The following is a 23,084-nucleotide window of genomic DNA, read 5'->3' as shown; positions in this document are numbered from 1 at the left end:
ATTTTAAAAAATAAGGGCCGCCCCTGGGATCGAAGGATTCACGGTGCACACAAACACACCAAACAAACCATACATGTTACAATAGGTCACAGAGTTGTGTCTTTTGCTTCCATACTTCTTCCTGTTACAGTAAGAGTTGCAGTATTTCTGGTCAGGTGATCTCTGAGGCAGCACACAGATCATCATGAAATTGTGGTTCAAGGCAATTGATGTAAAAGGGCAAAATTTACTTAAATATATATACCAGTTTGGTAAGATTATTTAATATGCCACTTTGCTTAAATATTCATTTTGGGGGTAAAGTTTTCCTTTAACATCACCAGCAGCTTGCATTCTTATTGCCAGGCTCAATTATAGTGGAATTCAGCAATTTAAAGTACTGGTTTGTGAAAGGAAGAATATTAAAGCAAAAATACATAAATAAATATATAAACAAATGTTACGTGATCTCTAGACTTCACCATCTATGCAATGGTGACTAATAAAAAGAGGAAAAAACATCTGCACAACAATGAACAGCAGTGAATGCTTGGCAACAAAACAAATTGAGCATTATGTAAAAATTATTACAAAATTGGTGCAGGAAATAAAAGAACCTTTATGTTATAATAGCACTTCAGTTTCCAGATAGACTAAACCATTCTTGTTCACCAGTGGGCTTTTAAGAAGAAGAAATAAGAGCTATTAATTCTACATGATTTTTTTTTTTTTTTAAATTAATCAATCAAATTTTCCTAGCAATTCAATTCAGTCATTGGGATGATTTTGTTGATTTGAAAATGACTGTAGGAAATCCTGCAATAACTTCATCCTGGGGACACCTGCAAAATCTGTAATTTTGTGTTTGACAAATCTGCCCCATATTCTCTTTACGGAGCGCTCCTGATCTTCTGATTTTTCTTTATTATTCTAATTTGTTTTAGTTATTGATAAATAATGCCACGTGACTATAGAAAGCACCCCAAATCCCACAACAAAGCTATGCAAAAAATAATATGGAGATTAACGGATGACCAAATGGAGATCTGGTTTTCTGCAATATTACCCATAGGTCTCTATCAAGGCTAGCAGCACAATAAAGGCCCTGCCTGTCCAATCAACTAGAATGCAAATATTTAGGATGCTGGGCAAGATGGCATCACCATTCTTATGTGTACCAAATAGGGACAATTTTTGGCTGGAAGCTGAGAAAAAAAGCTAAGAAACATTAGAGTGGTGCTGTGATTTGCAAACAACACTCTAGAAAATAAAATTGTCGAGAAGGTATAGTTGATTGATGAAAACTCTGGGAAGAGTCAGGAGAACCTACATAAACTATGTAAACGAGGTGGGTAGGGATGTGCTTCTCTTGGTTAAGTGGGTCACTATTGCTCCATCTGCAGGTAAAAAAACATGACTGCAATGATAACAGAGATAAAACCTTTGCTTGAATAGCTGTGCATCAACCACAACCAACTAAGAGACAGACTCAGTCAAAAGCACTACCTTATACAGGTATGGGATCCGTTATCTGGAAACCTATTATCAATAACGTTCTGAATAACGGAAAGGCCGTCTCCCATAGACTCCATTTAATCTAAATAATGCAAATTTTTTACAATTATTTCTTGTTTCTCTGTAATAATAAAATAGTACCTTGTACTTGATCCAAACTAATATATAAATAATCCTTATTGGAAGCAGAACCAGTCTATTGGGTTTATTTAATGTTTACATGATTTTCTAGTAGACTTAAGGTATGAAGATCCAAATGACAGAAAGATCCTTTAACCTTTAATCATTTAACCAGGTCTTAGAAATTGGTTCCATGCAGGACCACGCATGTGGCCCAAATGATATTGTGTACTGGTGAGAGTTAGTCTGCACATCAGTGTTTAATGTGGAATTAATTCAAGCTGGAAATGCAGCAGTAAGGGCTCTTAAACACTGGCATTAGCTTCTGCATTTTTCAAAAGCACCCTGGACACAAAAACAAAGTCAGGCGATTTCCCTCCTGCCCCTAATTTGCATATGCCAAGTAGGGACAATTTTTGGCTGGAAGCTGAGAAAAAAAGCTAAGAAACATTAGAGTGGTGCTGTGATTTGCAAACAACACTCGAGAAAATAAAATTGTTGAAAAGGTATAGTTGATTGGTGAAAACTCTGGGAAGAGTCAGGAGAACCTACACAAACTATGTAAACGAGGTGGGTAGGAATGTGCTTCTCTTGGTTAAGTGGGTCACTATTGCTCCATCTGCATATGCAAAATAGGATTCAGTTCGGCCGGGCAGATGCATTCAGCCGAATCCAAATCTTGCTGAAAAAGTCCGAATCCTGGCCTAATCCCGAACCAAAGAAACACAAGAAAATGCAGCATGCTGCGTCTAAACAAACGCACTCAAACATAAACGGAATAAAACGCAACTCAGAACACTCATGAGGACAGCCTGGTAGAATACAATGGAATCAATTCGTGAATTTGTTTTTTCATTCTAAAACCTGCAGTTTGACGTGCGTCAAAGCATAAAAAATGCAGCAAAAAAATGCCCGTGTAAGAGCCCTAACTGCACCACACAGGCTCTCACTTGATCTTGTTGATTCAAACATATGTGTGCCCCAATAACTCTTCTAGCAGCTGCGTGAGGCATTTCCCTGGCATGCTTTCAGGTTGTTAAAATACATGCCATAAGCCGGATAAATGCATGCTACCTTAATTGGCATTCCAAAAATAATATTAATACAGCAATAAAGAATCAAAATTAACCATTAGTAATGACTTACATCAGCAGTATTATTTATTGGTGAGCAGCTAATCTCCACTGCATTCCTGTTAAACCTTGGAAGATGAAATGAGAGCTATAGTGTAAAGCTCACTATGCTTTAAAGGAACAGTTCAGTGTAAAAATAAAAACTGGGTAAATAGATAGGCTGTGTAAAATAAATAATGTTTCTAATATAGTTAGGCAGAAATGTAATGTATAAAGGCTGGAGTGACTAACATAATGTCTAACATAACAGAAGAGAACCCAACTTCCTGCTTTTCAGCTCTCTAACTCTGAGTTAGTCAGCGACTTGACGTCAGCCATATGGGACTGTTCAGTGAGTTTGCAATTGATCCTCAGCATGCAGCTCTGATTCAAAAGCAACAGTTATGACCCATGTGGCCCCCCTCAAGTCACTGATTGGTTACTGCCTGGTAACCAATCAGTGGAAACCAAGAGAGCTGAAAAGCAGGAAGTAGTGTTCTGGTTATTATGTTACATATCCAGTCACTCCAGCCTTTATACAATACATTTTTGGCTAACTAACTATATTAGAAACATTATTTATTTTGCTCATACTATCTATTTGCCCAGTTTTTATTTTTACACTGAACAATTCCTTTAATCTTCTGGTACTGGTAATAAGTCTGAAAAGGATCATCATTTAAATCAGAAAAAATGTATTGCCTATGAGTAACTTATGATGGATTTTTTAAACACAACAATCCCCTATGGTCCCCAAGCAGAAATTATACAACAAAATCAAAATTCAATTCAAAATACACAAATGAAATATTAATCACTAAAAGATTGCTGTAAAATGATACAATTAAGATAATTAAAAAACTGGCCAGCCAGACTATTAACAAATATTTTAATGAATTCAATTAAAAGTAGATCACTCAAAATCAGAAAAGAATTCAGAGATTCCTATATCTCTTCAGAAATTCCGGTTCACATAGGCACAAAATTCAAAACAGAGGTTCTCTAAATAACACTGCAAGTGAATGAACATTTGCCAGTTGTGACCAATTTATACTGTAGAACCTTTGGTCCCTCCATTCTCCTTGTCATACAAACGGAGTATGGATAACCACTCTGCCTCTCCTACATTTGTAACTACTATACACCTCTGAAAAAATGGAATTACCACTATTAATCCTTTTCGCAAGATGATGTCTGTACTACAAGGGAAAAACGCCATGTTGAATGACAAGGACAACATTGCCCGTGCAAGAATCAGGGAAAGAGCTAAAGTAACATATGAATTATGTTTTATTTGCCAGGCAAACAGTGCGAGTTTTTAGCAGTAAAAAAAAACAGTTTAAAGCATTTCAGTCGAGGATTCATATACTCTTTCTCACATATATGCCACAATGACAGCCATTCAATTAAAAGTGTAACATTGTTGGCAAGAGGACAAAATTAAAACAAAAAACGTAGTATGATTGTTCTGAACTAATTTATGACAAAACCATGAGGCTCCTTCCTTTACTCCCAAAAAAATCTTATCAGTGTTTCACGTTCCAGTATCATTACATACGCTGGTACAAGGACATTGGTTTAGCGATGCTAAGCTTTACAAAAAGACCTTTTTGTCATCAAAAGCAATTAAAAAAAGGAATGCTTGAACAAGATGGTTTCTCTAATTTCCACTACACTAATAAGCTACATAATGAGGTGTTATATGCATTTACAGAGGTACATAGCTTCTGCATACCTTTGTAACTGCTTAGCCAGGACTCATGCAAATTTCACCTGCACATTGTATGGATGCACCGAATCCACTATTTTGAATTTGGCCGAACCCCCGAATCCTTCGCAAAAGATTGGGTCGAATACCGAACCAAATCCAGATCCTAATTTGCATATGCAAATTGGTGGTGGGAAGGGGAAAACATTTTTTACTTCCAGCAACGTAACTAGAGGGGGGCGGGCCCAGGCGCGGGATGCGCAGCTGGGCCCCCCCTCCATACGCCCGGAGGCCTGAGGGGGGCCCTGGCCCAATCGCACCCTCTGCTCCCCCGGTAGTTACGCCACTGTTTACTTCCTTGTTTTGTGACAAAAAGTCATACAATTTCCCTTCCCTCCACTAATTTGCATATGCAAATTAGGATTCAGATTTGATTTGCCTGAATCCTGCTGAAAAAGGCTGAATACTAAACTGAATTCAGGATTCAGTGCATACCCAGGACGTGCAGCCAGACCCCCCTCCGTATGCTATTTTCTCCGCCCGGAATCAGCAGAGTCAGTGGCACGCGAGCTGAGGGGGTGCGGGCCCTGGCACAATTGCATCCCTGCTCCCCCTGTAGTTATGCCACTGCCCTCAAAAGGAAGAGAAATATCTGTCACTCAAAGGGGTGGTTTACCTTTAAGTTAACTTTTAGTATTTTAATAGAAAGTCCAATTCGTAGTAACTTTGCAATTGGTCTTCGTTGTTTACATTTTATAGTTTTTGAGTTATTTGTCTTTTTCTTCTCACTCTTTCCAGCGTTCAGTTGGGGTGTCACTGACCCCCATCTTAAACAAATGCTCTGTAAGGCTACACAAGTATTGTTATTGCTACCTTTTATTACTCATCTTTCTATTCAGACCCTGCCCTATTCAAATTCCAGTGTCTTATTCAAATCTATGCATGGTTGCTAGTGTAATTTGGGCCCTAGCAACCAGATTGCTGAGAATGCAAACTGAAGAACTGCTGAATAAAAAACCTAAATAACTTAAAAACCTCAAATAATAAAAAATGAAAACCAATTGCGAATTGTCTCGGAATATAACTCTCTACATCATGCTAAAAGTTAATTTAAAGGTGAACAATCCCTTTAAGAAATTATCTGTAAACTTAAAGAAGAGAGCTATATGCTCTGTTGCAAATCCATCAGGCACCAACTCCCATATGAGTACAACGGCAATGTGGCTGGTGCGCTTAGAAGGAAGTTCAGCAAATTATGCATATGCCGCATGGTAGAGTCTTACAGCAAGTCGAGTAACCGCAGGTTATCGGAAAAAAAAATAGGGTACCCTGCAGAACGAGGGGAGGATTTTCAGGCACGGGTATAGCCCCGGGTCTGCAGATCGTGGGTCGGGTTGCGGGTCTCATCTAAATTTCTTATCTTATGTAATATTGTCTATATTTTACTCCTTTTAAAGTTTTACAAAACTTGTTTCTGTTCCCGCCCCACTTTTGATAACATCACTTCCGGTTTGCAGTACCATCACTTCCTGTTTGATGGTGGTCGACAGGTTGCAGGTCGGGGATAAGGCAGTTTTGGGTCCGGGTCAGGTAGCGGATCAAAATGGGTAAATATGCTGGTTCGGGACGGGTCCGGGTCTTAGAAATTGGTTCCGCGCAGTGCTCTACCTGGTGCACAAAGGGTCAGCTTTGACCATTTTTGAGCTTGCCCTATTGCTGCATATATCCCAGATGACAAGTACTGTGCCTTTTAATGCATACAACTTAAAATTAGATTTTGCCTCTAGAGAACGGTGCCTTTATATGCTCTTAAACAAAGCAAAAGCAGGAAAACAGAGTAATCGTTGCACAATATACAGCGCACTAATTACCGCTTGTGTGGAATTAAAAACTTACAGCAAAACCATGCTATGTCAGAGAAATGTACCATTAAACAGTATGGTTCACTGGAAGGACTCTTTGTCAAATAAAATGACGACATTCAGTCTGTGTGTAAGGAATGCATAAAGGAGACACTCACTAAGTCATATGCTGTTAAAATCCTCTTCATGACCTCTGGGACGGTTCCTTGCAGCTCCATTGTTGGATACTGTTCGTTGAGGTTCATTACCACCACTGGTGTGTTGTCAGGCCCAGCCAAGCGTGTAGACAGCGCCATAATGCACTGCCTGAGATTAGCTACAGGAGACAGACCGCACAGCTCTTTGAATGACACGACTGTATTCTGTGGAATGGAAAAAGAACAGAATATTTTTTTAAAGCCATTTATGTGTTAAGAATGCTGTTAAGGGTTTCTGTTTGGAATGAAGAGAGTGCTTAAATGAATATAATGATGTTATAACATGCATACCATACACAGGAGTTAGTTATACAACGAAAAAACCATCTTGTAGAACACATTAATAACACAATTGGCATTATTTTCTTGCAATCCACTTTTTTTCCCATGTGTAGAGAATTTAAAGGGAACTAAAAGAGCATGGCTAGAAAAGCTGTATTTTATATACTAAAATATTTGTACAAGCCCTGAATTTCACCAGACCTAGAGCAGTAATTATTCACACCTTAACTTCTGTCTAAAGTAGCTTCTTTTGCTCTTGCAAAATGGTTTCTAGGCTGTGTGTATTTATCAGCCTTGTATTCTGAATTCCAACTGTATATAAAGTATATTGTGAGTTGGCCCCTAAGATAAGATTACTAATTGAAACTGTGAATCTGCACAAAATACAGATGCTCAGAAAACAGGGTGTAGTATTTCTAATATAATAATTGAATGGACTTTAGTTTAAAGGAGAACTAAAGTCTAACATAAATAATGCTAGAAATGCTGTATTTTGTATGCTTAATATAAACATGAACTTTCTACACCAGAAACACCTAATTAAACAAATGATTTATGCTTTCAAAGTTGGCCACAGGGGGCTTTCATCTTGTAACTATGTTCAACATCTTTGCAAGACTACGCACACGCTCAGTGTGGTCTGGGCTTCAGTTGGGAGGTTAAGCTTAGCATCATAAATTATCAAAACAGCACAAGTCAAATACAGTAATATCTGCCACAGAAGCCGATACAGCAAGACTGATTAATAATCAGAATATACAGACGGCATTGGGTCTGCGGATACAAATCTCTACATGGTCGCCACCTGCTCTACAGGAAAACAAACAAAGCTGCTCGAGTTTTGGGAAGCAAGGTGGGGGGGCTCCCCCCTGCCATTTGAAGGTATGATCGTTTCCCTGCAGAGAAGGTATGATCGTTTCCCTGAGGATAGGAAACTTTTGTCTGAAGTTTCCTATCCTCAAAAGTCAGAGCAAGTAAAACGAAGGGGGAATTTCACTGCATACAGTTAGGTTTTAATTAAAGTATATTAGAGATAGATTTATTTTTCAGGAAAGTAAGTAAAAATGGGATTTTATTTTTTTGCCTTTATATCCCCTTTAAGAAAAATGTACCTACAGATCAACAAATGCCACCGGCCCTAAAGATGGCCATAGACACAGAGATCCAATCGTAGGAATCGAGGATTCGGACGATATTCGGACCGTGTGTGGAGAGTCCCGACATTTTTTGGTCGATCGGACAGGTTAGAAAATTTCTGTCGGCTGCGGGTAATATCTCTGCATGTATTGCCATTCGTACGATTTTAAGAGGGAGACTGTCACTAGCTTTAACTATCGTACGATTGCTGTCAGGGGCAGAACATAGGCTGATCTGTTCTTACAACTTTATATTTGATCTGAATGGTAAGACGTTGATCTTTATGGTTAGTGGCAGGTCGGGAGATGGGGAAGTCCGATCGTACATTGATTCGTACGATTGGATCTCTGCGTCTATGGCCAGCTTTACATTTAACCAAATACGTTTATCTGATTCAAAGAATACCATTCCAAAAATACCAAAAAAATACCAACATTTCATTATGTCTAAAAACTCACTGAACGGAGTTTAAAAAAAACCCAAAAAATCCTAGTGCCTACAATCAATCAGTCTCCATATATGTCTCTATAGGACTGGTAGGACTTAAGAAGACCAGGATGCAGAACAAATGCTTCACTGGAAATGTAGGGTGCTGGTAATTTACAAAAAATCCTAGTGCATACAATCAATCAGACTCCATATATGTCTCTGTAGGACTGGTAGGACTTAAGAAGACAAGGATGCAGAACAAATGCTTCACTGGAAATGAAGAGTCCTGGTAATTTACCAATGTAGGCGCATAATTTAGCAGTACAGTAACTTATAACAGCAAATCAGAGTTTTGCGTTTTTCATTTTTTGATTTGCACTGATTAAAGCGAAGTGGTGATTGTTCTGCAGTAGTACAAATATGAAGATAGGCTTATAAATGAGGGCCAGGCACTTTGTGGATTTATAAAAATGTATCCCAATGTAAAAAATCATCCTTTGAGGTTAAATAAAAGCAAAGGAGGCAAAGCACAACTAACCATTAGAGCAGTCATAAGCCTGAATAAAGAGAAGCAGACGTTTAGTGCAGAAAAGCAAAGAGCCTGTTGTGTCCAAAACATAGGCATAACCCACAGCAGAAATGATTCAGTATAAGTTCCTGTGCTATCTGCCATAATTCTGTTGTATGTACCCTACAATTTATGCATGGGGCCTGTAAATACTGCACTGTATTTAGCAAGCTGTATTTTATGATTCAAACGTACTTATTTGATCAGTCACTTAAATGAAATATGTATTAGAAATAAAAGGGATCCAAAGGTGTCCACTAAAGGCGGTGGTGCCTTCATTTGGCACTACTAATTGTAATTACTGCAAAAGGTAAACTTGGACACATGGCTAGGAGGAAGTGCATTTGTTTCCCATGTTTTCATGGTGAATCTCTCCTGCTACTCATAACCTATGTTCTGTGTAAAGGAGGTATTTTCCAGTTGGCCCAGAATTAGTGTGACCAGTTCCTGTCCATAGTTAATATGCGAGGGGACATGATTACACTTTACAAGTACATTAGAGGACATTATAGACAAATGGCAGGGGACCTTTTTACCCATAAAGTGGATCACCGTACCAGAGGCCACCCCTTTAGACTAGAAGAAAAGAACTTTCATTTGAAGCAACGTAGAGGGTTCTTCACAGTCAGGACAGTGAGGTTGTGGAATGCACTGCCGGGTGATGTTGTGATGGCTGATTCAGTTAATGACTATAAGAATGGCTTGGATGATTTTTTGGACAGACATAATATCCAAGGCTATTGTGATACTAAACTCTATAGTTAGTATAGGTATGGGTATATAGAATTTTAATTAAAAGTAGGGAGGGGTGTGTGTATGGATGATGGGTTTTCATTTGGAGGGGTTGAACTTGATGGACTTTGTCTTTTTTCAACCCAATTTAACTATGTAACCAGTCAGTGGCGTAACTAGGTGTTGCTGGGCCCCACAGCAAATTAATTTTAGGACCGCCAACATATCCAGTGTTTGTCCTGTTTTACCAATATATGTTCAAATTGCTCATCAATGAGAGCCTCATGGGGCCCCCTGTACCTCCTGGGCCCCCCTGCAGCCGCAGGGTCTGCTTCCTCTGTATTTACGCCCCTGGCACCAGTATCAAGCTTTGAGCCCTAATGTGACCAACCACCTTGGTGAAGTTAGAGATCAAGGTGAACAAGGTTAAGGCAGTTGATAGAAGCTTCGGTGGTAGCTTATGTTGTAAGTTAGAGAGGCTAGCCTAGCAAGATCAGCATCCACTCTATCAAACAGAAGAATATTTTATAACTCCCCTGGCGATACCCCGCTTATGTGCAGGAACCACCGTCTGGAAAAGAATTTAGCCTAATACTGATCCCTGAGAGGTTTTAACTGGAGGGGATTTATTTCAGGTGTGCCTGTATTGTAAGACTATTCCTTCATAATTTTTGTCTCCTATAGGTAATAGTGCTTTATTGTCTGTAATTGCTTTAACTTCTCTATAACAATACATTAGCACATTGCCTTACCATATGCTGTATCTCATTTTGTTATTGCTGTGTTAAATAAATGATCTTTCTGTTTAAGAAACTCTGGCACCTAATTATTTGATTATAATGTATATTTGAGAAGTACAGTTCAGCAGCATCCAACCTTTCCTCCAACACCTTGCAAATGTCACAATGTAATGGTGTTCTACTGTTCAGCAGCTGAGGTAAAAGAAGGGAAACCATTGACCGCCCCCCTTTTATCCATTGCAGAGACATGAATAATGGGTAGAAGGGGATCTATACTTGAAAAAGACCTAATGCTAAGAGGTTTAATGGCCATCCATCATTATAATTCTAAAGTTCATAAATTATTTGAAAATCATGCCTCCACCACTTCTCGTAAAGGGTAATTAACACAACAGGAGGTCACAAGGTTAATGCCATCATAACACAATGGGGGCTATGGCAAGACTTAATGGGATTGGCTAATCTAAAATGTTTTGATTTTGTAATTTGAGATGATGGGAGGCGCTTCAGCCAAATCCACCAGTTAAACGATAATAAATGGATAGAATTAAATATTTTAAATCAACTAGTAATGCAACTTATTTGTGATAACTTTAAAAAAGTATTTGTCATTTTAAAACACTACTGCAAATCTAAACCTGGGACACTTTCCCCCGCAATTGGAACTTGGGAAACCTATGGCACCAGAACCCACGTCTTCCCAATCATTTTTTTAATATCAGCAATTTGATAGAAAGAATTACATTATTACAAATGAGAGAAGGAATTGATAGAAAGACCTCTACTGCAAAATCAATTTTCCCTGCTTCATATTCCCCATTGAAATCCAAGACCTTCAATTATTTTATAGTGCACTGTAGCAACATAAATGCAATTTGCAAGTTAGTGGGAGAAGTAAAGTCATTTACATAATTCTTTTTTGCATGGCAAATATTAGAAAAGAGCCATCTCTTAAAAGGAGTCAAGTGAAGTTCAAGATCATATTAAAAGACATATGCTGGAGAAGGCTCGTGAGCATACTGGCCAATAACTGCTAAATAGCTAAAGCAACAGGATCATGGAATGAAGCCACCATTTCTTTTTCATGTAAATTTATAGACACAAGCCTATAGGTGCCTCCACACATACAGTAAAGGCAATATTTAGAACCTGGGGAAAAGTTTTAAATCAAGTTGGTGTTTCCTGTTGATTAAAGAAAAAATGGCAAAATTGTGAATATCCGTGGGAGAATGTTCTGAAACTTTTCTATTAGACCCCCTGACCCTGAGCAGGGGGTCTAATAGACTGTTTAGCACCTGATACTGAGAGGGTATTATCTAACAGGTTGAGCACTCTAATTTTGTGTGTCTAAAACTTTTGAATAGTAGGGATTTGTAATAGAAAAAAAAAAAGCAGCGTCAAAAGTCACCAGAAAAAAACGTGGCAATTAACAGCTGGTCGGCTCCTAAAGTGCATAGGGATTGCCTCATTCAACTTTATTTACAGTAAGACCTAAATTTTCCAACCTCCGATTTTTAGTTTTACTGTATTGTACACCATTTTTTTAAAGTTTCACCAATTTAAGATGCATAATGCATTTACCTGGTATAGTATTTTCTGTGATTTCACACCATTTTTTCTAGCCCCCTGAAAAAGTAAAATTTGGGTTGTTCCCAGTTTAAGATTCAACCCTACTAAAATTGATTGTATCAATGTGATTTTGCTGGTGTGCAACAAAAAGTGATGTCACACCAAGCTAATATGACAGCTACTTTCCTAAACAACAGAGAGAGCTTCTACAGCTGTTTACTCAGGTATGGTAAAACATTCTACAGAATAAATAAAGCATTCTAGCTTGCACTATTGCAGCTAATCTTTTGGAAATAAAAGGCCTCCATAGCTTTCCTTCTCCTTTAACTAAAACTCATAAAATAATAAACAAATGGGGGAGTGAAGCAAGCAGCATGGCACACATAATCTTTTATCCATTACACAAGCAATTGCATATTTTTTAAGATCAATTTTCCAAATCACATATGCACTTTTTCCAGCAACTAACAAGAATTTGGGATTGCAGATGTTTCCAAGTAGATGTAATCTGTTTCATGATTGTTCTGAGTTTTAAACTCTCCCCTAATACCTTTAGACTTCAGTGGCATACGAGCCATAGCGTGAGGTTCTGCAATATGAACAACAGCTACATACACGTACAAAATTACATTTATTTATTAGAACATCTTTTGCACTAACGCTGCTTTGCACAATCTCATATCTGTGTTTCATCTCCCCAATGCAGCTTGTTTGATCTGATCAAGAGAAAAAACATGTCATATTTCAATATGAGGGTACTGTAGGGGCCCCAAGAGAAGCCATGATGGGGCAGGGTTTGTGGGAGAGTCAGAAGGATTTGTGGGCAGTGTTGTAGCATAATGTGGCATGGCTGGATAGATCAGGGGCATGGTCATGTCTATGCAGATAGTTTATATTTTCATTGGGGCCCAATTATTTTAGTTGCAGGGTCCCCTGGCCAGGGGCCCATATGACCAATGGGTAAATAATTGGGGCCCCTGCTAACTCAGCAGAATGCGGGCCCATGATTCCTGATGGTATCCGTGACCTACAATAAGGATGACAGTGTTACAGAGTTACTCCACTGGCTATACAAATCATTATGAAGTGTCATCAAGTTCATTTAGATTTCTGGCAACCATATGAATAGTGTTTCTTCAAAATTACTCATCTTCTTTTTGGATCTTTGGGCTTCTCAGTGGCAACGTAATCATTGTTATGATTAGATTTAAAATACCTGTTCTCTTCAAGATTCACCTTATCCAAATGTGCTCTATACTGGGCATGATATACAGGTTCTGGTAATGTTTAGAGACACTATAAATAAACAAACATAGTCTCTGTATTTTGTACAGGAATAGGCAAAATAATTTTTTTGCCAATGGCACATAAATGTTTTTAAAAATCCCGATTGCATTGACGTCGGCCATTCAGAAAATCATGACAAAAAGTTTAAACATCCTGAATGGCTATATCATGGAACTGAAGGCAGGGAGGAGACCATCAGCAATTTTACACGGTCCATCACTTAGTATAAGCTTTTTAGTCCTCAATAAAAGACATAAACTTCAATAAAAGTCATAACAGTAAAACACCTACCTGCATGTTTTCCCTTAGGTCTGTGGCATCCCGTATAGGTTGAATAGCAGTTTTGAATACATCATCAACAGACTTTATTAATAATGTTCTTAGGGACGCATAATCCCTTGATTTCTTTGCTTTTCTCACAGAGAGGCCACGTTTATGTGGCTTTCCTCCACCCCTGCGGTTTGTAATTGCCACATGCACAAATAACGATGCATGTGGTAAAACATCTCCTGTTAAAGACTGCAGGGGAACATGTCTATACCCAGGCTGTAGACACTCAAAGGGAATTGTGTACTGTCCTATAAATTCATCGCCAATGTAGTCATCATCAAGCACCACAAAACGCACCATAGTTAGTTCAGGAAGGTTAATCTGAAATTCAAAACTTTCGTCAAAAATTGGATTGTCACCATTTTGATGCACTGTTTTTGTTCTCTGCTCTGCACAATCTGCGGGGATACCATGAATCTCAACATAGACATAGGGATCCACAACATCTCCTTTGGCACCTGCTCCTTTTGGCTTAGGAAAATTTTGTCCACTGATGATTTTAATGTGAAGAAGCTGAGGAGATACTCCAGGCACAGAGTCTTTTGTGTTTGCACTAAAGAAAGATACTTCTTCCCGCATTATAGAGGGTCGAAGAACATATCCACAATTCCCATTCTGACGGAACCAGCCAATGTTCAGATCCATCATTAATCCTGGAGTCTGATAATTCATTGCTACAATTTGGCAACCACACTTCCAATAATCCTGAGGATTCATATTGCTTGAGTCTATTCTCATAGGACTGGGAAATATTCTAGAAAGATATCTTTTGTTATAATTAACAAAATCTCCAGGATTTTCATTGGCATATTTCCCAGCAGCAACTTCATTAAAGGAGCACACTTCCCAATATTTCTGGTTCTGAAAGGATACTTGAAAATCAGTGAACTGAACCGATTTGCAAACGCTTACCATGTCTGAAAGCTCTTTGCAAAGCTGGACTCGCTTTACTGGAGCGGTGTTTTGTTGCTCCTCTACATCTTTCCCAACTCTCTGTGACATCTCCAGGCCCTCATCCTCATCTGTTACATCCCCCTCAATGCCAGAACAATCTGAGTTTAGTTTTTTACCCTTGATTAGCAGTTTTGCTTTTAAAGATTCAGGGGATGGAAGGTAAGACTCTTCTAAGTTGGGAGAGGTTGTATACAGTTTGTCTTCTAAAATTTTTTTCATATGCTGAACCATGACTTTTTGTTGTTTAACCGAACAGTGGTTCTCCAAACATAAAACGAGAGGGTACTCTGAGGCATAGAAGGCATACTTGTTTATTATTTCAATCACGCTACGGAAGACTATCTGTGAGGTCATTGTGTGTCCTGTGTAAATCACAGGTTCATTGTCTGGCCCATCCCATACATCTAATTCAACACTTCTGCACCCCATTTTGAGTGCACGTATATAGCCTGTAATATCAGAAGGGCCCCTAAACTGGTCTTCAATTAAGTATGTGTTATGTGATGCATTTATGTAATAGTGGGACATGGGTTGTGTCATATCTTGACATACTTTTTTGTGCTCTGGATCAAAAATACTGCAATCAGGTGACAAAAGATAGTTTGTAAATCCATCCAGTGAAAGAGAACCAGTCTCTTGACCTTTAGAAGGTTCATATTTCTTGATAATATCTAAGCTAATCTCCTCTGTCACATGTGCCATACCCTGTTCTGCTTCCAAGAACATCATAAGGTCCTTGGTATCCAAATATTCTTTATTGCTTGAAAACTGGACTAACAAGAAGTATATTTCTGGTCTGGTGCAGAGCTCATGAAAAACTTCAATGAACTCATCTTTTGTCACATCGGTGATAACTTTCTCCTTGGACTTCTGTAACTCTTTGAACTTCAACTCAATTTTACTGTTTTTAAGACCAGGGTTTAAATTTTTTATAAAATGCACAGCTTTACAGAGAGGTATGTGCCCCGTGTTTTCTTCATCTAGATCCCAAAACATTTGGGAAAGCCAAGAAATCCGCATATTATCTTGGAAACTTTCAATCATGTCCAGTGTATGCTTTCCATATGAAATTAAGTAGCGTAAACCTGTTACCCAGACATTTGCAACGTCAGCGGAGTTTGCCACGAGATCCAGTGATTCATAATTCTCACCATATATTATAGAAAAAGCAGAGTCTTCTGAAATCTGGTCATAAATTCCATTGCTGCGGAAAATATCAGTATTTTTTCCAATTCTTACTTCCTTGACTGATTTGATATCGATTTTTGCCTTTTCAGAGTCTTTTTTTGAAGGCTCCCAGCGTAAAGACTGCATGTCTGCTTCCAAAAGGAAGTATCGGTGGTAAATTCTTGAATTGGACCTAACTTTCTTCAGTTCAGACCCATCAACCATGGCATTAATACAGTCACTGGCACTGCTGATCTTTTTCTCTGTAGGCATGCTGCTGAATGATACAGTTTTCTTACGTTCCCTCTTCTGCTTGGTACCATCCTGAAAAACACAAACCAAAAACATGATAAGCCAACATAACCTCTTCTACTTCTATGCAATGCAGTCAAGAACAGTGAAGCAAGTCTCAGCTCTCTGGCAGCATTAGAACTACAGTTCTCAAGCAAATCAAGTTGAGACAGTGCAGCTCTATTGATTATATTAGTACTTGATATTCAGATCCATCCCATTCAAGGGAAAAACAGTAGTATCCTGAAAATGCATTAGTTTATGTAAACCCCAATTACCTTAACCTATAGATATGCCTTGCCTCTTTGCTGTGCTGCCTCAAAAACAATTATTTGAATTACTGGGAATTCTGCTAATTTGATAGGAACACACAGTCCATGTAACTGTCAATCGACCCATTTTGATTCTGCTCGCTTAGCAATGTTTTGGGGGATGGCAGGGCACAGTTAAAATATACTATACATATCCATGACATTACCATGCCTAACAGAAAAAAGAAAATTTTTACAAAGAGTAGCATTTGATACTGCTGCCAATTATTCATACTAGTTGAAGTAATTTTAGCTTAAAATTTTTCTCTGATTTTGTCTTTCCGTTTTTTCTGCTTCATAATTCATTTGTCACTATTTATAACTGCTCAGTAATAATAAATTAAAGAGATATATCAGAACATTGCTATTTCTAAATCTCTAAATTTGCTCATTGACATTAAAGAAGGCACCACAAACGCCTGTCCTACTGTCAACTTACAGGCATGTCATATTTAAGGGTACATTAAAATAGTACTTAAGTACTTAGAGGGTGCAGCTGTTGGCCTAGGCAGGAGCCAGCAGACTTTGTACAAACAAACTGTACTATACCCAGGCAGCACATACTATACTTGTGCCAACAAGAAAGCCGGTATGCTGCCAAGTTTTAAATAGCACAAGGAAATATTATAATAGGCAACTGCAAGGAGCCTTTATATTGGTACATTTTATGCATTGGTAGCCATAGTTACTGCTTGGTAAAAAAAATGCCCATTACTACCAATTATGTTTTTTTAAAGGTTGTTATTATTATTGATTATAATACAGCACAGCGCAGCTCTGTACCATAAATGGGTGTATACACTGAACATACAGGTATACTTACAAAGTGATACAAGAGGTGAAGAGGCCAAACTCAGTCTTACCAACAAACAACCAAAGCCTCCAGTGTATGCAGGACAGACCCAAGAACTACATCTTAAAAAAGAAGTAGGCTAAAAATGCTACATATTATGTATTGGTCTGCTGTACCACCCCAACCCTTTCCCAGCCTGGCCCGATGTGCTTCAATCACTTATATATGTGCATATGTGGAATGTGCATTGATTGATGTCAGTTGCACTTCCATTGTATTTAAATGTATTTTTTAGCTTGGAGTGCTCCCATTACCCCCCCTTGTATTTTTTGTCTTGTAGCCAGGAGCAGGCGTTGCTTTCAAGTGGCTTGTAGCACCCCCTACCCGTCCCTTCAACTAAAGTGGTCCCATGCCTTTAAATATGGGCATTGGTTTGGGCAATCTCTCCCTTAAAAGCCGCATTAGTCAGCGGCAGGGGATGATCTAGCCCTTTGATTAAAACCAAAGCCAAGGTCAGGAAACATTGGTCCGAAGGATTACTACTTTTACACTATGACCAGAGGTAAACAGTTAGGGGCCATCTTATGGGGTTTACCTTGACGTGGTATGGTGGCTTACCAATTTTATGATCATAACTTTGTAACTAAAAACCCTTGTTTTTATTCACAAATGCACTTGCATATATACTGAATTACTTGTGAGACAGGGGACCAGGGAATGTGCATTTCCATTGTATTTAAACGTATTTTTTATCCTGGAGTGCTCCCACTACCCCCCCTTGTATTTTTTTTCAATTACTTATATACCCATGTCCACCCACAAATAATGTCATGAGAGGGCGCAGAGTGGGGATGGCTTGAGTATATGAAGTAAATGGGGCAGCAGGTGTTGAGTGAGAACATTTGTTAAAGAGGGCTGGGGAGTCGGAGGAAGTAACAGCACAGCAGGAAGGGTCCTGGACTGCCATTGGTTTCAGAATCTTAATAATCAGCCCTGTAGCATTATCATTTACATACGCTGAATATCATTTCCTGCTTGACAGTTCGCACAGAGCAGCATACTGAGCATGTGCAGCGCCACTGACACTCACACATTAGCCTATTAGGATCCATGTTTGCAACCTCCTGGATACCTGAATCATTAATGTTAGAGGGCTCCGGAACTTGCCTGCCTATAGAGTAAGGTCAGTATATAAAAATACAGCATTTATAGGCACATTGACTTTAGGCTCCTTTAACTTTTCCAAACTTAGAGTCATACTTCACCTCTCTCTCAAACACTTAAACATCCACACTCTGGAAAAAGCCCGGCTGCGTATATACAGTAAATGGATATCTCAGCCTGGTACAAGCAAATAGCTGCAGTATAATATATGTGGGAATGTTTCTGCGCACACACTGGGGCTCATTTATCAACACTGGGCAAATTTGCCCATGGGCAGTAACCCATGGCAACCAATCAGATTGCTGCATTCATTGTTTTACTTGCAGCTGGTTTCAAAAAGGTAATCACTGATTGGTTGCTATAGGTAACTGCCCATGGGCAAATTTGCCCAGTGTTGATAAATGAGCCCCACCGTGCATCTGGCATGCAGTACAATTTGCATGTGCCACTGTGTGCCAACACATGCTAATTCATCTCAAGTTTGCCTATTGGTCAGTACCCAATGAAATGGATAGCAACAAAAATATAACAATTTTGGTAAGTTCATTGTTGTTGTTTTTTTTGTAGGAAACATAGAATCAGTTAAAGGGGACCCGTTACCAAAAATATTATACTAAATCCTATTTTATCATGTTAGTCAAGCAAAATTAACTTTAATTACACTGCATAAATTATTTGAATCTTGTTTCCATCAGTCTGGGAATTCATAATTATAGCAAGTAGGCAGGAGCCATTTTGTGGACACTGTTATTAAGACAAGCCTTGCATCATCTCAGAATCTTGTTTGTGCACCAGAATGGGGGATCTGATGTCCATCCCCATGCCCTGGCTACACAATTAAATGTTAAGAGACATGGGGGAATGTGGGGAGAGCAGTGACATCTAGGAAGTGCTGAATGGAAAGTGAAAGTAATTGCTTGCCCCACCTATATGCCTAAGGCATAGAGGAGGGGCAGGCAATATTTGATTGGCAGCTGAGATTTTTAAATGAGTTTATAACAGCTATGAATCCTTTCACAAAAAAAAAAGAATTTGGATTTCATGTTTATTTTGAAAGGGACTTTTATTATACAGCTTTATATGTCTGGGTGACAGGTCCACTTTAACCTATCCACTGGCGTGCCATAGAATGAATACAAAATACATCCCATAGCAAACCCGGTGTATAGGTCGGCAAACAGATGATTTTCTGATATGAAATCAAACATTTGAGAAGAAGGAAGGGGAAGCAGTAGTGAAAGATGCCCGCTGCAATATAATTAGGCAAGCTGATGTTTTTCAGAACAGGACCAAGCGATAAATATTCTACTCTGTAACACAAAAACATTATATGCATCAGCAGGAGTGGATTTCAATTAACTACAATATGCTAAATACAACATGAAGGTAAGCAGCTGTAATTGTTTATTCCAGTCCTGCACATACCTGAGCCTGAAAAGCTTGTTTTACCACAACCATCAACTAATGACTTTCCCATAAAGAATACTCTCTAGTAATGAATACAACTTTTCTTGTAGTTTCTTATTCTTCAAGTACTCAAAAGACATAAGCACATAAATCAGTTTTACTTCATTATTGTCTTCATTTATAATTGTATTTGTTTTTATTGTTTTAATATCAATGTTAAAGCATTGCAGTATTAATTTTACACTATGGGGAGCATGTGCACGGCCTCGAAGACAGTCAAATGAACAGGCTAAAGCAATAACTGATTTGTGCATGGCTGTATGAGGGGCATACTAGTTGCACTTGGCTATTTAAGGACGGACCCATGGCAAAATATGAATCTTATGCATAGGCATATCATTTTTAACCTCTTAATTTTACTAAAAATAATATTGCAAATTGACAAACAACCATTTTTTGTGAAAAACAGGAAAAATTTGGTGTAAAATCCGGGAAAACATTATTTAAAATCCAGGACGCTTGAGTAAGGTTGATGTGAAAAATTGGGAACTCTTACAGAATTAGCAGCTGGAAAACCTGCACTAATTTAATTTAAAATGCAATCAATATGCAATCAGTGCAGCAACTTGCATTTGTTAGAAGTGTGCGTGATTTTGCAAATGACCTGGTAACCTTGAAGATATCACTACTTTACATGGCCATGCCTACCAGCGACATTAATAAAATAGCACAACTTCCTCCAAGTTATTCCATAATTAGAGACTGCCAGATCAGATAAGGAACTGCTGCCAAAGTCTATCAAACAGAAGTACTGTGTAGAAAGTCAAAAGAAACAACCCATATAGAGAGACGTTATATTAGAGACACAGAGTTAAACTCTGCATTTAGCAGGCACATTGGATTTTTCGAAGACTATGCTCTTCACATTTTCATTATATTCCTGGGTAACCTGGCACATAGTTCAAAGCCATTTGGAGCAAAGAAATAGGTGTGTGATTATATGGGTATAAAGGAGGTTTATATACAGTTGAAAGTACAGTTCAAAGCAGCCCTTACCAAATAGCATATTTAGTTAACTAGAAAAGTAGGAAAAAATGACTATAAGAAAACGTGTAATAATGTAATAATATAATTGTTAAGGCACAGTTGCATTTTCTTTCACCGACTTCAAACACAAACAAAGAACACAGAAAATAGTAACTGTGGCATGTGTTATAGTTGTGCTTTTTACTTTTTCCCATTTATGTACCAGTGATTTCCTTCTGTTAACCCTTCATGTGCCTGTAATGTTTATATTTGTTTTGCAGCATAAAAGCTAATTTTGTTATATAACTCCTGTACCATAGCCTAGTTTCATAGCATAGTAGACTTATCTGGCCATAGACGCAAAGATCTGATCGTACGAATCCTCGATTCGTACGATTTTCGGGCCGTGTGTGGAGAGTTCCGACAGTTTTCGTCCCACGGAGATCGGCCAGAAGCTGTCGGCTGCCGATAATATCTCTGCATGTACGATTTTCAGTGGGAGACTGTTACCAGCTTTGTCGGACATAACTTTCATACGATTGCTGTTAAGGGCAGAATATCGGCTGAATTTTACAGTGGTGAGTTTCACACTTAAATAAAGCAAGCTTAATTTTTGGGGCACTCGATCAATGTGTGTCTTCTTTCCTCCTCGAAACACCTCTGCTCAGTTATTATGCAGTTCAAATTGCTAGATACTCTACCTTATGTAAGCTGGGAAAACACAATTTATATCTTGAATCTTCTACGCTTCATCTCATTGTAATTTTTCACATATCTGAACATCTGCCATTCACTGCATTCAATTGAAGCCTGACTTTATGATGATGATGTTAACTTGCTGACTTGTTATTCCACGTAAAATTTGTATACAGTTAAGGGTTAACAGAACCAATGCTAAAATGCTTAGAAGGCATTCTTTAGATTTAACCCCTAGCTGTCCTATACCAGAGTGGGTGGTTATTTAGAAGAAACAATACTTTATTTCAGTAATTTAGCACACTTTATATGGACTGGATCTTTGATAGCTTGCCAACATTTTTCAGAGCTTTGTTCAGCTAAAGACCTTTTGAAGGAGGAGAAGATACCGCAAGGGATCGTCCAACTATTCTACAATGAAAAATAGTAGCCAGCTTGTTCCATTCAACAAAAGGGAAAACATGAAACTGGAGATCAAAAAGTACTTGAAGAGTTCTCCATTTTATCAACCCAAAAAAGTATTTGCCTTTATAATGACTATGGCACTCTCTGTGTGCGTGAAAGCCCTTAGTTGTGTGCGTCTCTGTTCCACTGCTGGAACAATAGGCTTTTTTCTACTCCGTTCTTCAATAGACTTGTAACAGGCAAACGGCAATGGTATAATTGGTCTCCGTGTTTTTATTTTAGCTTACTTTTGTTCCTTTGAATTATTTATAGAAAAGTTGATTAGTAGCACTAGATAGGAACCAAATATAAATATTCTGAATAATGCATCTGCTGCAAAGTTTATAAGACTTATTTTGGTTGATTGCTTAAAATTACATTGCTATTTTCTATTGCGTTTGTTGTGTCTTGTAAAAGTCGTTACGGTCTACCCTGCCCATTAAACTGTCATCTGAAACAACATACCGTCTCTTTAAAACTTCGACTTCAACCATTCGTCACCTAAAAGCTGCCAAAGTGCTGTTTTAGCCTATGGGGGACCTCCTACAACCTGTATGGAGGCAATTGGGGGAGTTTGGGAGATCGAATGTCGAAGTTAAAAAAACTTCAATCAAAGTACAATCGTTCGATTCGAAGTAGGCCAAATTCGGCCCACTTCGATCCCAAAAAAACTTCAATTGGTCTTTTTGAATTCGAAGTTCGAAGTTCTTTTAACTTCGACCTTTGATAAATATGCCCCAAAGTGTGCTATATATATATAATTTTTACAATTAAAAAAAAAATTACCTATAATGTACAGTAACTAAAGTGACCATCACAGGTCTGTATAGAAATAGAAGTAGAGCTTCTTAAGCAAGAATGTATTTTGTACCCATGCAGGATAAATACACATTTTACAGGAATGAAAACAACACCCTTTCATATTTTATGTTCCCCTTTATGGACAGATGGGTAAAAACAATGTTTTTTAAAAAAATGCTAAGGATTCGTTAACAAGATAAAAAGTCAAGTTATCTGCTGAAAGATATGGACTATGGAAAGGTATTTGTTTTTATACAGCCATTCCTGTAGAAATTAGCGACACAGTACCCATGAGCAATAGCTTTATAATCACATTTTAATTTTTTTATGCAAGTGACCTCCAGTCGAGAGATGATGTTACCCTTTCATGGATAATGAAGTCTTTAGATTGTGTGGGACATAATAGACAAAACCAGGCATCTGATAAATGCCACATAAAAGCAGCAGAGTAACATTCACAAAG

At 38.3% G+C, this 23,084-nt stretch overlaps 1 protein-coding gene across 3 annotated transcripts in view; it reads right to left on the bottom strand.

Annotated features, from left to right (window-relative positions):
- The window catches only part of LOC108719946 (inactive phospholipase C-like protein 2), a 130,511-nt gene that overhangs the window by 31,332 nt on the left and 76,095 nt on the right, over positions 1-23,084 (bottom strand). For all 3 annotated transcript variants that reach the window (XM_018269261.2, XM_018269262.2, XM_041567520.1), the window contains 2 exons: positions 13,529-16,012; positions 6,455-6,658 (listed from right to left, as the gene is read on the bottom strand). In XM_018269261.2, coding sequence (XP_018124750.1) covers positions 6,455-6,658; positions 13,529-16,012 — 2,688 coding nt within the window. The remainder of the gene's footprint in view (positions 1-6,454; positions 6,659-13,528; positions 16,013-23,084) is intronic.

The sequence above is a fragment of the Xenopus laevis genome, chromosome 6S (assembly GCF_017654675.1).
Source record: "Xenopus laevis strain J_2021 chromosome 6S, Xenopus_laevis_v10.1, whole genome shotgun sequence".
NCBI lineage: Eukaryota > Metazoa > Chordata > Amphibia > Anura > Pipidae > Xenopus > Xenopus laevis.
Note: the sequence above shows the minus strand (reverse complement) of the source record. Positions and strands in the feature narration are given on the sequence as shown.